Source organism: Anser brachyrhynchus, assembly GCF_964034855.1.
Source record: "Anser brachyrhynchus genome assembly, chromosome: 1".
Taxonomy (NCBI): domain Eukaryota; kingdom Metazoa; phylum Chordata; class Aves; order Anseriformes; family Anatidae; genus Anser; species Anser brachyrhynchus.
Window position 1 is genome coordinate 32,786,109 of NC_137694.1, and position 16,686 is coordinate 32,802,794.

Here is a 16,686-nt window from a genome sequence, read left to right on the forward strand (position 1 = left end):
GCCAAATTCCGTGTTCCACATGTTTTGGAACATGATCCTATGTCTTCCCCCCAAGGTGAACATTAAGTCTTTACCTCACTCATACCAGGAGCTGAAAATAACGTAAAGGAAAGATGTAATAACTCATCCTTAAGACACTTAATTAGAGTATGGGCAATTGGTGTCCAGACAGTTATACTGTTTAGCTTTTTATACAAAGTTAAGAAGCTCCAGCTAGAGAGACTGAACAAGTAATACCATGTAGAATCCAAAAGCCTGGTTATTATAGCATTCAGCTGGCTTTTTAATACTGACATTCAAATGCTTGGTTTGAATCCCACAGAACAGGTATTTGCCTCTGGCCAGCTTGCCTCACCTCTTGGAACTGGGATGGTGCCCTACCTCCTGGCTCCTTGAGTGCAGTCGGGTGCAGGAGTCATGCTCCTTTCTGACATAGCTTACCTCACGTTACAGAAGTCAGCTCTTTCACAGGAAAATTTTCTGTATTGATGAACTGCCCTTGCCTGAGAAAAAGTTCCAGACAAGTCTTTCCTAAGGTGTTTGATGCTCTGAGAATATTTGACACATTGAAAATAATCTTTGTTGTTTCTTGATCCAGTTTTCCAACTCCAGTCTGTTGATAGATTGTGATGTATCCATCTGAAAGTAAACCAGAAAAATGGCTTCCTCTTACCTTATGTAGAACAGTTTTGTGGTTTTGTTTGTTTGTTTGTTTGCCTGTTTGTTTTCAAAATGCTTCCTACTGGAATTAGACAATTAACTTCTAACTTGGGAAGCTGAGCATGGAACAGAGTTCCCAGGATAAAACTCCCATGAATCCTATACTACCTTGCATATGATAGGTGTTGATTGAAAATGTTTTTCAGAAGCAAGACCATGAACCTTCTTAAACTGTTTTTCCTTTTCTGTGTCACAGATAGGAAATGGCATTTGAAACCTAAAGCTTATGGCTGATGAATTTAATTTAAATGAGCTGGTGTTTGAAATAGATAACACTTTCATTTTAGTAAATTAATGGTGTGGCAAAAGGAAACTCAAAGATGCTTCTACCTATAATAAAAAATGATGCTGTCTAGAATTCTAATATTTCACCGTGTGATTACATTACCTAATCTTATTCACTTTATTACATGAAACATAGCAAAATGCTTCCTCTGTGCATTAACATAAATGTAATTTCAGACTTTATACAAATCTTTGTACAAACATCCCAAATAGCTCTGGAATCGCATTGATACACTGTAATAAATTTGCAACTGTCACAGTCTAAGGACAGAAGCAGAGCAAGGTGTTCAGTAGAGGAATATCCTTTCTTTGACAAACAGATATAATTGGAAAAAATGAACTAGCACTGCTTGTATTCACCAAAATCTTTTTCATTTTTCTAAGTATAATGAATGTATAAAAATGCAGAGTAAACAATTCCAGTATATATATTTGGCATATACAAAGTGTCCCATATACTCTGTGTTGTCCAGTTTCTTCAGCTCACCAGGCAGAGCTACTGCAAACATAGACTAGAAGACTTTATCGGAAATGTAAGGCTCTCAAAATATAGTGTCCACTGTTAATAAGCATTTATGAGCCAGTCCTAACGTAGTCTTCCTTTTGTTGTTTCCTATCCAAAATGAAAAGTACTTCAGCATTGACAACTTCAGAACTGATAATTTAGAACTGCCAGTTACTGGCAAATGCTTGTACTCATCCATTACACCCTGCTGTAGGATGGAAGTTAGCACTTCCAGGCACTACTACAGATTTTTTAAAAAAGATAATGCAATTCAAAGTTTGAATTAACCACTGTTTTATTGTAATTGGTATTTAACTTTTGGTAATTAGGTCTTTTTGATAATCAACTTTAATACACTTTGTCCCTCCTACTTATGCCTGTGCCTATCTGGGCAACCTGCTCTAGGGAACCTGCTTTGGCAGGGGGGTTGGACCTGATGATCTCTTGAGGTCCCTTCCAACCCCTACAGTTCTGTGATTCTGTGATTATGTGAATCATACCACGAAGTATGTGGAGGTCTGAACTCTGGCAGCATTGTCATTCTATGTCTCTGTCACATGCTTGTCCCCTGAAGTGGCAACTGCTCTCTGGTGAGGACCCAGTGCTCAGTTCAGCCCACAAGACAAGTGCACTGTGAGTATCAGTCGCTCAGCACCAAGTGTTTCACTCCGTGGTATTGCACTACATCGGTGCACTGCAAGAGTTGCTGGTCCAGGCAGAGCTCTCAAGTCCCTGCTCTCTCTCCATTCCAAGCATTGCTGTGTCCAGGGCAGGAGAGCAGTAGCCAGCTGGAGTCTCAAATCCATGCTGCTCCAGAGAACCCAGACGCTTTTCACCAGCAGAGCATCTGTCCCTTCCACTCGCTTATTTGTAGAAGTGGTGCTGACACCAAGTAACAGGCAGACTAAATATTTTATTTTAAATGGGTTTAGAGTTGCTATTTTTGACAGATTTAATAACAGAACCCTTCCTAATTAAAACAAGTGAAATAAAAAGTGTTGGCATTTGCGTATGAACATCTGCAGTAGCATTGTTCTTTATAGTTATTGTACACTGTGGGACAGTATGTTTGGCCAGCGCTGATTCTCAGATTAAAAATTATGGAAAGTATTTAGCTTGATGGATGATCTTTCTTTCCTGAGGACTGGAAAGCACTTTTAAATATCAAGAGCAGTAAAATTTGTTCTTCCCTTCATATATCCATTTTCAGAGGGTGTTTTAAACTATTTTGGCAGATTCATGAAAAATTGACATTATAAACCACCACAACTGAAAACGTAAATAGCAATTTATAAAACATTGATTAGAATTGCTTTTCTGTTTCCTACACACCATCTGAAGCTGAAAGTTTTGATAAATGCTGACTAACTGCTAGGTGGTTTTATTTAGGCTTTTAAATATACCCAGAATATATGCTGGCTAATTTCCTTTATTTAGTAAGTTCACATGTATATTATATATTTTTATTAATTATGTATTCTCATTTCCTTAATGAACAATAACAGAAATATAGAATTTAAGATCTATTTTTTGTTATTAATGTATCTTTCTGTTCCAAATTTACATAGTACTAAGCAATATCTGGAATTCCTATTAACTATGTTTAGCAACTTCTAAATAACCCAGCTTAGTGGAAATCATGGGACAAAATGTCATGAAAACCTCTCACAGTAGTATATCATATAAATCTAAGAGCTGCTTTTGACTCGGCACAGGCTTCTTTTGTTTTTTTTCTGGAAAAGGTGTGGTCAAAGGGCAAGATACTGCTTTTTGCCTCTTGGAAAAGACAAAATAAAGATGAGGAAAATAGTCAAAGTTTTCCTTTCATCTCTTCAGTCGATCTTAGCAGAACTCTTGCTATCTGATCATCAAAGCTGCAGCTTCCTAAAAGATTTGGCAGAGGGTCATGCAAGACAGAAGAAAATTCTAAATAGCTCTAACAAAGAGCAGCTCAAAGGTGCTGCTAAATTGAAGATAGCATTATCTTTCCCTTATGTATGGCTGGGCAAAGAATTGTATTTGATACCTGAGCATTGAAAAGCTTTGCTTTCACTATGTGACAGTTTGAGAAATGAGGTCCCATCACAGACCAGAATTTGTTTTCAGTGGTACCCTTTGTCCTGCTGATTTTGACATGAAGAATCAGGAGGCTCAGAGTGAAAGCAGTTCTTGTTTCCAACATTCAATGTTTTATGAGCTTGTATATATCTCTTAGCTTGTCTTCATTTTCCCGTGCACAAATGCTGTTTTGTTCAGTATTCACCTCAGTACAGATAAATAACCCAGACAAAAAGCTTGCTGTTTCCTGAAGATGTGTCTGCATAGAGTCAGTGGCACTTCTGACATAGCTCTGGAGGGGATGTGCTGTGAGCAGAGAGTTCCTGGTGTCGTAGGCAGGACATGCAAAACAATGGAAGAGTGTCCCCAAGCAGCCAGACCTAAGATCACCATGGCATTTTGTGTCCTCCCTCAGCGAAGACTTCTGGGATCATCAGCATCTTCATGCTTTGCATACTGAGCTAATGAAGCATCACAGGCGAGCCAGTCTTCCAGTCTGAATTGCATTTGTCATGGCTCATAGTGTTACTGAGTGAATAGAAAATGTGCACTTGCATGGGCAGTTTACAGATGTCGTCAGGGAGGCCTTTTACCAGTAATGCTGGTGGCAGCACTGTTATTTTGGAATTAAAATAAAACTAAGTGATGTGCCCCTCCCTCCCCCTGACATAAAGCCAGAAAGTCTTAGGTTTGCATCAGCACTGAACATCGGCTATAGTAGATTGCCAAGCGTGTGTATTCCCTTCCTCCCCCATTCTGGCTGTTTCCCACAGCTCTTCCTCCAGAGCCCACCTTTGTGTTTCTGAGTCCATCTGCTGCTCTGGCACGTGGTGCTCTTTCAAGGACTGCTAAGTAATGGGGTGGCTCCAGGGGTGTTTCAGAGGGCAGCAGGGAGAGTTCTCTGGGCAGCCAGACTGCAGCCCCCAGTATGACAGGCATTCAGCATGCTAAACCACACGGTCTAGCTTGTGATGTTTCCCAACGCTCTCTTTTAAGTGGAGTTCCCAAACTGCTTGATGCTGATGGGAGAAGGTCTTCATTTCTTTCTTGTTTTGGATTTGGAGAATTACTGATGTATCTGAATGCAGTTATGCATTTGGAGACCAACAACTGCATTGCAGAGCCCAGGTATAAAAGGTTGTTTGTTTTCCCCACAAACAAATCTGAGCTCATCCCATTCACAAAGAACTTGCAGTTCATAAGCTCAGGACGGTGTTGGTGCAAGGCAAAAGGAGAAGAGTTATGGACCGGTCTACCACAGCAAGGACAATATCTGCAGAGAGCTGAGTACAAAACAACTTTGTAAGGAAGTTTGCAGGGTCCTGAGTATCTGCAGCGCCAGGCTGAGTTTACAAAAACTCCTTCAGGAGGTAACTTGTTAACACAGTTAGACCCAGTGTGCAACATGACGGCTCCTGCTCCTGGTATCCCACAAAGCTACGTATCACAGGTTGTCCCCACCCCTTGTTTCCCAAGTGGAAACAAGCCATGCCTGCCTGGAGGCAACAGGAAAAGTCATTAGTTTTGCCACTCTTGGGTGATGCCACCCATGAAGTAGCCCAGAGAGCGGGAATGGAAACATCTATTGGGGAAAGACTCTGGCAACGGATCCCACAAGAAAATTTAGGTCCTCGCTGCACTGTGGTTGGATTACTCACTGCACTGGGGGTTGAGTGTTTTGCTTTCTTTAACTGAACATTTTGGATTTATCTTAGACTCCTGGGAGAGATTTTTAGGAAATCTTACACTATCCTCAATATTTTGGAGAGTGGATGAAGGTAGCCCTGGTGTTTTAACTTTAGGTTATTGTCTGCACAGCGCTGCTCACCCACATACACACTACTCTGATTTTATTTTCTAGGGAAAGCATGCTGGCCTCAGCTGGTCTCATTTTGGGCAATGTAGGTATGTATGGATGTACACAGTGAAGCAAAGCACGCTGCTTCCCGTGATTATCCTGTTAGCAGAGTTCCTTTAGCAGCAGCTGTGCAGTGCACTGCATGCCAGCCTAATGTGCACAGGGTTTGGGAAGCCTTTATCTAGGTGAACACATGAAGTCTATCTTCTCATAGCAAGGAAGCCCAGTGAATGCTCCATGAGCATGCCATGAAATTTACGGGCATATCAGAAATAATTCTGGACTGATATGTCCCAGAGACAGCAGAGAATATGCAGGACTGCCTTCAGTGCAGGTCGGGACATGCCTATTGGACTGTCCAAAGTCAAAGATGCCCCATTTTCTACTGTAGAGGAAAATGCGGTGTCATGGCACTTCTCAACCAGAAATGGCATTCCTGCATGACAGAGTTTGAGGCTGACCTGTGTGCTGTGAAGGACTGTCTGCAGCCAGTGACAAAAACCTGCTCAAGCTTCTGTCTTCAGGTTTTCCCTCAGTTCAGTCCAGAACCAGGGACTTTAGATCATCACTAGCGGTGGTAACCGTAGTACTGACTTTTCTGGATCTACCTAATAATTTTTACTTCTCAGTATGCAATTGGCTCGGACAGTATTTTTTGCAGACATTGTTTATTTTTATTCTTCAGAGTAACCTTGCATCCTGAAGAGTATGGGCTAGGCTGTAAAACAGGTGTTATCACAACTGAACAGGTGCCCAGGGCACACAGTCATTCAGTGCAGCAAACTGGACATAGAAGTGAAATATGTGAGAGCATTTCCTCTGTGGAGAAAGAAGTTGCATTTCTTAATGTCTGGTAGGGAGAAGAGACAGTCCTCTCTTACCTTTCCCCCCACAGCCCTTTTGTAAGCAGGAGGCAGAGATGTCCTGCCAGCAGTGCCGTGACTGATGTGATGATGCAGCTCCCAGCGATGTGCATTGCAAAGTAAAGGACAAACTGCACTGGCCTAAATATTGCAAAGTACTTCATGTCGGTGTCATCTGATACAAGTCAAGTTAAACTCAGCTTCTTCTCTGAATCCCCAAGACACTGGGGAAGTGCTAGAAGTGGAGTGAACTCTAACCCAGAGAAACTCGGTTTATAATAACTCCAAAAACATTTATTGAATATTTTGCTCTGTTCCAGTAACATAGGTCAAAAATACAACCGAGTGCTAATTATGCTGCTTAATGCAACCATGTCAAATATCTATTTCTGTCCATTTTTATTGGTCTCACATTTTCTTATTCTATTAGCAGCCCATTTTCTGCTCCCTTCCCTCCTATTTGACATTTCAGAACTAATAACGAAGCAGTTTTTTAAGTGCATATGCATTTCCTCAAGGAAATCAGGGCTTGAGCACACACGCTGGTCTTTGCATGCATGCTGATGAAGCATGCATAAAAATCTGCCTGCCTTTGCTTGCATACATGCCAAAGCCTGACCTTATATGCTTTGAACTCTGGCTCCAAAACGCAGATGCATAATTCAAGAGGACTGAAGCAGAATAGTGTTGAGCATAACTTCTGGGTATATGGTTCCCATGGCAAACTATGCAGCCTTCAATTACATTTCTAAACTACCTGTGCTCTGGGAGACGTGAGTTCTGCAGAATGAGGACAAGGAAAATCATTGCACCCAGCAGCCAGAGCAGTCTCCACTGGTCAGCAGGGAAGCTCTGAGGACTGTGCTCTTTCTGGAGAGCAGTCCCTTCTTGTTTCACACGAGAGCATTAATCTCCACACGTGTCAAAGCGGAGCCTGTAGAAAGGTCTGTCAGCTTCAGGTACTGACAGGTGAGGTGGTAGCAAGGCATATATTTTGGGAATAAGCAGGCTTGAATATTGCTTATGTCTAATTAAGTCTAATACGCCTCATTCATTTTTGTTTCTGGCTTGGGTGCTGGTAATGCACTCAAGGGATACTGTTACGGTGCCAACCACAGTGTTGAATATAACTGAATTGATTTATTAAGAATAAAAACAAATGTGCAAAGGTAAAGGTAGCAACAATCAGGTCCTTTTGTGTCTCATATGGTAAAGAAAGACAGCCCATCATGCCACAGAAGAACGATGTTTACAAGTCCAAATGTGTACATTACTGCTTATGTGCTTGTTAGTTTTTTGTTTGTTTGTTTGTTTTTGTGGTTGTGTTTTGTTTTTCTTCCTACACAGACAGAGCCGAGACTGAATGCCTGCAGACTGGTAGTCTGTGACTACTGGTGTGCAGATTTTTCTTTTACTCTGCTGAGTATTTGTCCTGTTTAGAAGTGTCATAGGAAATATTCTTCATGTTGGTTTGCAGCCTTCGGTAGCTGAAGAAAATGAGACTTTATTGCTGTAGAACAAACTCCATACTGCCACAATTACTTAGCTCTGTGTATGCACTCAGATGTTGATATGCCTCTATTATAGCATGGGTCTGCTGGCAGCTCCGGCTACTGGGAGAAGCCTTGCTCCCCCTCAAATTACCAGCTAAATATTCCTGCTTCCATGGAGCCAGGAATTCAATCAGTTATCACTGCTGGCTGAAAGATACCACCAAAGTGCTGCTGGAAATGGTGCAGAACTATTTTGGGAGGATAGCTCAGAAAGATTTTTATGTAAATACCCTATCACAGAATTGCATGAAGTAGTCAAATGTGTCTTCTGGAATTCTCATATCATTCATATGCAGGCATTATTGCTTTTGTAATTCACTCTTCACTGACTTCTCAGAAATGCTGTAAGATGTGTCGAAAACTTGTGCAAAGGACATCCTAGGAGATACAAAGTGAAATCTTTCTCCAACCTACAGAACATACTAAAGATTAATTTAGTGCAATGAAAATTTCTTTCATGCAGATGTGTTTTTATATAATAATCAGCTGTCACAATTAGTGTCCTATAGTTCCTACTGCTGAGAAAAAAATTTCCTAGGTGCTAATGTCCTTAGTGCCTCAGGAAATGTTCCCTCAAATTGTTCTTTTGGATTTGGCATAGATTATACGGTCTTTGGTACATTATTATAGCTTAATTGTATTTTATTTTACTTAATTGGTTTGCATCATAAATGAGAAATGTGGAACGAAGAACAGGAGTGATATATTCCACCCTAATTTTGCAACATGTTTAGTGCTAGCTACTAAATTTCTTTTTACTAAGGGAAGAGCTGACTGCCTTCCTATTTTGAATTACATGATTTGTTTGTACACTTAGTTTTCTTCAATCTCTTTTCATCGGTGCAAAAGTACTGATAAAGCACTAGCTGACCGCTAGAAGATAGATAAAATAGAATGATGTATCTTCATTACTATCCTATTCTCTCTGAACTATTTTTTTTCCCTTACAGGACGGTTCTATTTACCCTGACCTCTGTAGTTGTGCTTGTCATCACTACTGACTGGATCAGCTGGGACAAGCTGAATCGTGGATTTCTGCCAAGTGATGAGGTCTCAAGAGCATTCTTGGCTTCTTTCATCTTGGTGTTTGACCTTCTTATTGTCATGCAGGTACGCTCTCCTAATGTTCCATTCAAGCTGCTGAGGCTGCCTACTCCTCTATTTCCACTAGAGCAAAAGGTGTCTTGCTAAGACTACAGGAAGGCAAATGAATGTTTTGTTAGCAATCAGTGTTAGTGGAGGCATTTTATAGCATCATTCTTAGTGACTTTCAAAAAACCTGTTGGCCTTTTATTGTGAAAACATTGTCGATTTTCTTTTCTTAGATTACCAGATAGGAACTTCCCAAATTAGAAAAAGAAACAGAAGTTAGTTGTTGTGTAAATTCAAAGCTTTTTTTTAGGAGGGTGAGAGAAATATGGCCCAAGAAATACTTCCACATTTCAAGTATTTACAGTATTAGGTATACATTCATTATAGCATTTTAATAGATAAATATTAATATTTGCTATTAAGATTCTACTTTCCACTTTCACTAGAACATTTCTTTACTTTCTTGGATGGCAGGTACTTGTACTGTAGTGTCTTCTGACAGTGCGGGTAGCGAGGGAGATAATTCCCTGTAGTCTGCACGATGTCTACTCCTTTGAATCTAGCTGTTAAAAAAGAAATCTGGGTCACAATTATGTGGCCAGAAACTTCCTTCATACAATGCTGTGCCCTACCCCGTGCATTTGTCTGTGGTCTGAGCCTTGTGTGAGTAACTCACCCGATGTCTTGTGAAGAATTGGGTCATTTGGGCCGAAGCAAGGGAAAGGAATGTCAAGGACCTGAGTGACTTTTGCTATTAGTCCTGGGCACGTTAGACTGTTAAACTCTGGGCACGTTAGACTGTTAAACTGAAGTTTAGCAAAGAATTTGAGAACTGATGGGTCCTTTCTCTCCAGTGTATTATTACCTAACCCTGCCAGTAAAGACCGTTTCTGAGACACTTAGTTCTCTTTAATGAGATATCTATTGCTTGAGTGATTATCATAGAGGTGACACTGTGGTGGCACTCAGAATTTATCACCACTGTGCTAGGACATTACAGCTATAGAAAGTCCTACAGTTCAGTTTTATTTCCCAGTGTCCACCATCGTTCAGCACTCGCTGATGTTCATGGTTAGGGCAGCAAGGGTGGGAAATGGAATTCAGTTTCAGTTTCTAGTTTTCTGCTGCTTTCTTTTCTCTCCCTCTGTATTTTACATTTTGTTTGCTCTTTCAAAAAGATTCAAGGGAATGTATAATAAATGATTATACTTCATAGTGCTGTAATGAAAGCGTGAATGAAAATGCATGATGTATCAAGCCGTACTGAATTTGATATTGTATGCCATGTAGAGAAACAGACTTGTCTTGATACCAAATAATTATTAAGTCATCCTTCTGACTTTGAAAAGTGAAGTTCCACTACTTCAACCTTGGAGTTGCTGAATATAGGGAATTTTATTTGATACAGCCTGTCCTGAGTACTATTTCATATTTTTACAACAACAAAGTGAGAGGTTCTTTTTAATTGCATTTTTGACTGATGATTGTGGGATGGACTTATTTATTTATTTAAAGTTATTTATTTGGAACGCGCAACGAAGTTGGCATGTTTATTTACAGTGTAGTTCTAGCATCATTGCAGTTCTGCAATAAAGTCAGGTTGAGACAGCAGAGTATTAAATCACAAGTGAAAATGATCAGGATCATGATCCTTTGACAGAAGCATGCTTTAGAATTAAACATTTCCAGAAATTCTGTTTTATAGTGTTGTCTGTTTCCAGATATTTTTCAGACTTACTGAGCTTTAACAGCAAACCGGTAAAATTAGCTCCTCTCCCTGCACCCCTCCAAAAAAAATATATTCTTGGCATTAAGTGGTACAATTTCTGTTTGAGGCTATGTTAACCAAAATCACAAATGAATTTTCATCTAGCTTTTGAGTACAAACATTTTCTGTCAATTTGAATGGTAGCATTAATACTGTAAATGTGACAGTTTAGCAGCAAGAGAAAACCAATGGAATTTGGAAATCCATTCTCAATGCTGTGAAAAATAATCACATAACTGTAGAGGGGACAGCTTTGCCTGCTTAGTATCATTAGCATTTGATATTTATCTAGGTCCCCTGTACAGCATAAACAAACAAAAATAGAAATAAAGGACCAAGTTGTCCCTGCCCTGAAGGGCTACCTTTTTTTTTTTCAATTAGACATAAGCCAGGCAGACAAGTGAAGAGTACACAGACAGATGAACCTTGTACAGACAGTTATACATGAGTGATGCTTAAGGGTACATGCACTTTTTACCTTTGGTTTCCATCCTGCAACAAACTCTGTCTGCCTCCCAGCCTCACTCTCCTTTTAATGTGGAAAGGCTCCTTCAGTCTGAGTGATAAATGGGATATTCAGGGGACAAGTCAGGGAGACGAGCACAGACGAGATACAGAGAAGGCAGAGACTTGTGACTGAAATGTAAATGTGAAAGTTATTACAATAAAGATATTAAAGCAACCTTAGAAAATGAATCATAGAGAAGGCTGCAGGACTACAACAGGACCTCATGGACAATGTGCCTAGCTTTTGACTCAGGCCATGTTCCCATTTCTTCTGCCGATCTTGCTGTGACACGTCACTTCATATCCACCCTCCTTGGAATAAAGAAAAAGGACCTTGACTACCTGTTTTAGATGTCTGCTGTGTATACATCTTCACCTCATTTTAATCAGTGTGTCTTTATAGTCGATGGACAGATTGAAGTATAGCTGAGGTGCTTGTAAACATCTACAGTAGCCTGAGATGCCACAGGCCCTAGAAGTGCAAATTTCCCTCCACCAAGGACGTGCAGACCCAACGTGACAAGCTCAGAAGAACCATCCCTTAAGCCAGATGCAGAAGAAATGTGAGGGTGGCATGGCTTCAGTCCAGAGCTGCAGATCTGCAAGGCTCCTTCTCAGTTATTTTCACAGCTGGTCAAAGGGAACCTTTTTTTTTTTTTTTGCTAGTGTTTTTTCCAGGAGACCTTCAGACTGTTCTGACTTTCACAGGTAGGGTGATCACCACTTCTCCCACTGCTGGCTGGCTGCAGTGTGAAAGTTTCACAGGGTCTAGGACGGCATATCAGAGATAATACACATTCTAGGGTGTTTGAGAAGCAGTGTTGTGGTCTCCATTCCAGTCCTGGTTGCCAGGATGTTTTGTCCAATGAAAAGACAAAGACTGCTTATTTTAAAATAGATTGCATATTTTCTCTCAGAGAAACAACAGATCAAATTCAGTCCAGTGCAGCTGAGCATCAGTTTTAAGGGATGTGTTTGCTTGTAGTAAGAAAGAAATAGCCCTACAGGTTTGTTTTTATTTATTAATTTTATTTTCCACAGTATGAAAGTGATGAAGGATAGGCATATTCACGTGTTGAATTGTGCGTGCCCTGATCATAGAGATGCTGAGACACCAATATCTGTATATTTCTGGCATGTATAGCATTCACTGCTGTACAGGGGCATTATATTTTCAGCCTTAGTATCAGACCGAGTGCAAGACCATGCATATTAAAGCTGGATATGTAATAATGCTATTATCATGTATTAGAACTTTTACTATTTTAAGGAAAAAAAAAAAACACATTTTTTACATCCATATGTAATGGAAAAGCTGTTAACTAAAAGAGCGAGTATGAAAAATGAATCTATAATCCTACATTCCACATCTGAGCAAGTAGACAGCAGATCATGCAATAGCCTATGTACTACCTTGTGGTTGTTGTTGTTTTGTTTTGTTTTTTCTAGTGCCATTTTTCTTAGTGAGTTTGCTAATGGGTAGGAGCCTGCGCTGGCTGGATTATTAAATCTCATGGGTCCAGGGGTGATGGATTGTTTCATCCCCATAGTGTCTTTTGTGAGCGTTTACAGTTTTTTTCAGACTTCTGAAAGATCATAGAGTTTCTCAGCATCTCTGTGGAGCTGCACATTGTAGTGTAGTGTAAATCCTGTAGTGTAAATTCTTGCCATTCTTATGATTTACTGCAACTTTTTATCTGACAGTACAGTCAAATGCAATGTCTAAGTGATCTAAAATCTACCTAAGAATAAGCCAGGCACTGCTTATGGCTATGATTCTTTGAGAAATCTCTTACTTCTGCATCCAAAACCAGACTAGCAACGTAATCCCATTAATACTGAATGGGAATAAAGTTGTGAATAGGGAGAATAGATTTTTGCCCTTCTGGATAACTTTAAAGAAAGTAAGGTCCAAGAGAGTTGGGTAATTAACAACATTTCTTATGATTGGTGCTGGATCTCTCCTTATGTGATGTTAGCATATCAGCAGATGGAAAAAAATAATAATAATAACCCATTTCCAAATGCATTTTTCATAATATTTTTGTATGTAAATTACTGGAACATGTAGCTGTAGACCACTCCTAGCTACTGCACTTAAAAAGCAACATATTTCATGGGTAGCCTGTCAGTTTTGTTGTGTTTTATGGTGTTTTGTTTTCCTGCAGAACATCTGGTCTTCTATCTTTGGTAGAGTATTCATAAGAGAATTAGAAGGTTAGCAGAAGAAAAACAGTCCTTAAGCTCTTCTTTGTGTTTTTTTGTTGTTGTTGTTTGTTGTTGGTGTTTTTGTTGTTTTTTTTCTCCTAGTTCTTTATTTCCATAAAAAAGAAGTCGTTAATTTATCTACTTTGTAATGTTAATTATGTATTGTATATGTTTGTTTAACACAGAAACTTTAGCAGCAAAATGGAACAGACACTGTTCTTGTTAACAGATGTATAAAGCAGGGACAGATCCATTTATTTCAAGTTATCCTATTTTTACACTGGTGGACAAGATGTTTTGATTAAAATCTAGTGCAATGTGAGTACATTTAAAAACACAAACAACATCAAGTGCATACAAAGAGGTATAACTTCCTCAAATAAAGCAGAAATAGTCTTGTCTACACAAACTGGGTAACACGTGACTTTTAGAGGATTTTTTGGTTTTGGTTTTAGAAAATCTATTTAACTTTGCAAACCTAATTTGTTTGTAACTTTTAACTGGCTTTACACTCAGAAATTTGACAGAATTAATTTACATTTTTGCAAATGAGAGGAGAGTACTGATTTACACTTTAAACAGAATACATAGGTATAGTAGGCTTTCTTTGAAGCAGCTAAGCAATATATGATTTTGTGTTCATAGACAAAACAAGATGAACAAAATAATTTGTCATTCCTGTCAGAATAGATCCTCCCACCTGTACATTTGATTCAAGAGTGCTATATAAATTTCCTTGTTTCCTAACGAGCAACAGCAAAAACTACCGACCAATAGTTTGTTCACACAGAAGTTAACAAACTTTGAATGAACAGCTCAGAAAAAAAGATTAACCCTTTTGTCAGCCTGCCTTCAATATGTTTCTTTCTCAATTTACGTGCTGTTTGGTTGGAGCTGGTTTCTGCAAGGGTCCTCTAAATGTCTCCCATTCATTATGAAAACTTCTGAAGTGAGTACTTGGATATCTGAGTAGTTTCCTTCATACCTGTGCTGGGGTTTGTAACATTTGCAAACACAGAAATAAAATAAAAATCAAAACCCATAAGAAAACTTCTGTGTTAGTGAAGTTACCAAACAATTTGTACATCATTATGTTTTCTATTCATTTACTACTTGCCCTTTCAAGACAGTAATCAAGACAGAAGGGCAGGTGACCAATGGCAGGTGTTTCAAAGGAGCCAGGATAGATGGAAATTTACCTTTGATAAAACTAACAGCAGATCAAGTTCCTTTACTGGAATCTCTAGCCATTGCCAGGTAGCAGGATTTCACAGAGAGGAGCCATATAGCCATATACCTTGAACTGTTTTTTTCTGATATTACGTAGAGTGTTTCATTCCGCTCAGAGTACGCTGCTTTTCACTAGCCAATTTTAGACATGCCTGTCAAACAGCATTACAAAAATGGGTGAGTATTTTAAACAATTTATATTGAGCTAATCGGGCAATTTTTGCTGAAGACCCCTGTGGTGAGGGCTGGGTCTACAGTGCTTTACCTCTCATGGCCTGCGGGGAAAGAAAAGGGGACAAGTTGATGCGGGGTAATTGTGAGAGCATCCTTTCTGCAGAAAGTCACAGTTTCCGTCCTGCAAAGTCTCCTGCATAGGAAAGACTTCCCCCTCTTCTTATGTCCTTTCTACATCCTCATCATTCTTTGGATCGTGCAAATATTCTTTAGTATCAATGATATAAAATATTCAAAAATAGCCATGAAAAATGAAAGTGAATTAGGACTAGATGGGAACAACTCTTAATCTACAGATTTACTTTGTTTACACTTAATACAAGTTCAAGTGACAGATCTGAGTACATTCCTAAGCACCGTCCAACAGAGATGATAACATTTCTCATGGCGTCGTTGGCACCATGACATTTCTTTCTGCTGGTTCAAAGGCCTTGCTTATCCTAGAAATGATGCTGTTCCTGAATATGCCTCCACAGTTGCTAGTCTTACATTTATATCTGCATTGAATTTCTTGGTCCCAAAGTGCTTTGTTTTATTTCGCTGAGAGTCAGTGGTTTTTGGGGTGGTCAAGTATTGCTTCTTTTTGTTTTGGACGCAGCTCTCCTGAGCTTCTCTTTCTCCCCATCAGACTTCTGTTTCCTCTTAGCTTTCCTGTATCTTCTCTCTGTAACTGGTATCAAGGGAGTGGTTTATTTCCTGGCTATCCTGTACTGACAGGGACAAGTTCGTGGACCAGAAATGGTCTATTTGACTGCTCAGGAACAGCAACTAAAAATGGAGTCCCAGCGAGTGAAGCTGTCCCTTTCTTGGCAGGCACATGAATACATACCAAAGCAGTCTCAGAGTTACCTGTGCATGAAACCTCCATACCTCTTCCCATCCGCTTCTTTATGTTACCATTTTCTGTGGACAAAGCAAAACTAATGGAAATGTACTGTATTTGTAGACTGAATAATAATATATTGCATTTTAAATACACTACTTTTATTTTGAAGAGGAAACACCTTTGATGTGAATGTATGCAGTGCTTATGTAAAAGGGTGATGAGGAGATGGGGAAAGTGCTGCACTGTTTTGTGTAATTATAACCCAGAAGTTTCCATTGAAATATTTTCAAGATCCTGGCGGGTGTGTAAATTCCCTTTGAACGTCCCTGAAACATTCCTTTGACCCCTTCCCAGACCTCATTATAAAGTCTAATCTATTTCTTCAGATCTTTCAGTTACTCTGGGACTAAGAAAATGATAAGTAAAATCATTCACCTCTTAGAAAAGGTGGGCGTCTGTTTGTCCGTGATTGCACAGTACACACCCTGCCTTTTTAATGAGCTGTCTGGTTTATGCCGCAGTGTTTTCATTCTGTGCTTGTCTAGTTTGATAACGGGCACCATCATTTTATGCTGTGGATTTTGTCAAACAAGACATGCAAAGTACAATATTTTTAAGTACATTTCCTCCTTTGGGCTGCTTGAGGATGGTTAAATCTTACTTGGACATATTATATTTGTCTCAGAAATTATAGATGCAATTTGAGAGTTTACTTCAACTGCTGTAATTTGTATTTGTGCTGCCCTGAATCCTATCATGCCAATCTATAGCAGCTGAGGGCTGGGTCCTTTTTTTAGCTCTGTGACTCAGTTCCTCATTTGCTGGAAAGGAACAACTGTAGTTCTTTTCTTTCACTAGTTGACTGATTGTCTGCTTAGCCCCTAAGGTGCTCAGAGAAAGATGCTGTCTGACTTGGTACAGCTTCTAGCATAATCAGGCACCAGTCCCAGCTGGAGCCTCTTGGCTCTGAGATGACTAC

The 16,686-nt window shown here is 39.6% G+C and overlaps 1 protein-coding gene across 5 annotated transcripts in view; it reads left to right on the forward strand.

Annotated features, from left to right (window-relative positions):
- The window catches only part of TMEM117 (transmembrane protein 117), a 218,271-nt gene that overhangs the window by 165,706 nt on the left and 35,879 nt on the right, over positions 1-16,686 (forward strand). For all 5 annotated transcript variants that reach the window (XM_080576685.1, XM_080576686.1, XM_080576684.1 and 2 more), the window contains exon 6: positions 8,793-8,952. In XM_080576685.1, the coding sequence (XP_080432811.1) occupies positions 8,793-8,952 (160 nt within the window). The remainder of the gene's footprint in view (positions 1-8,792; positions 8,953-16,686) is intronic.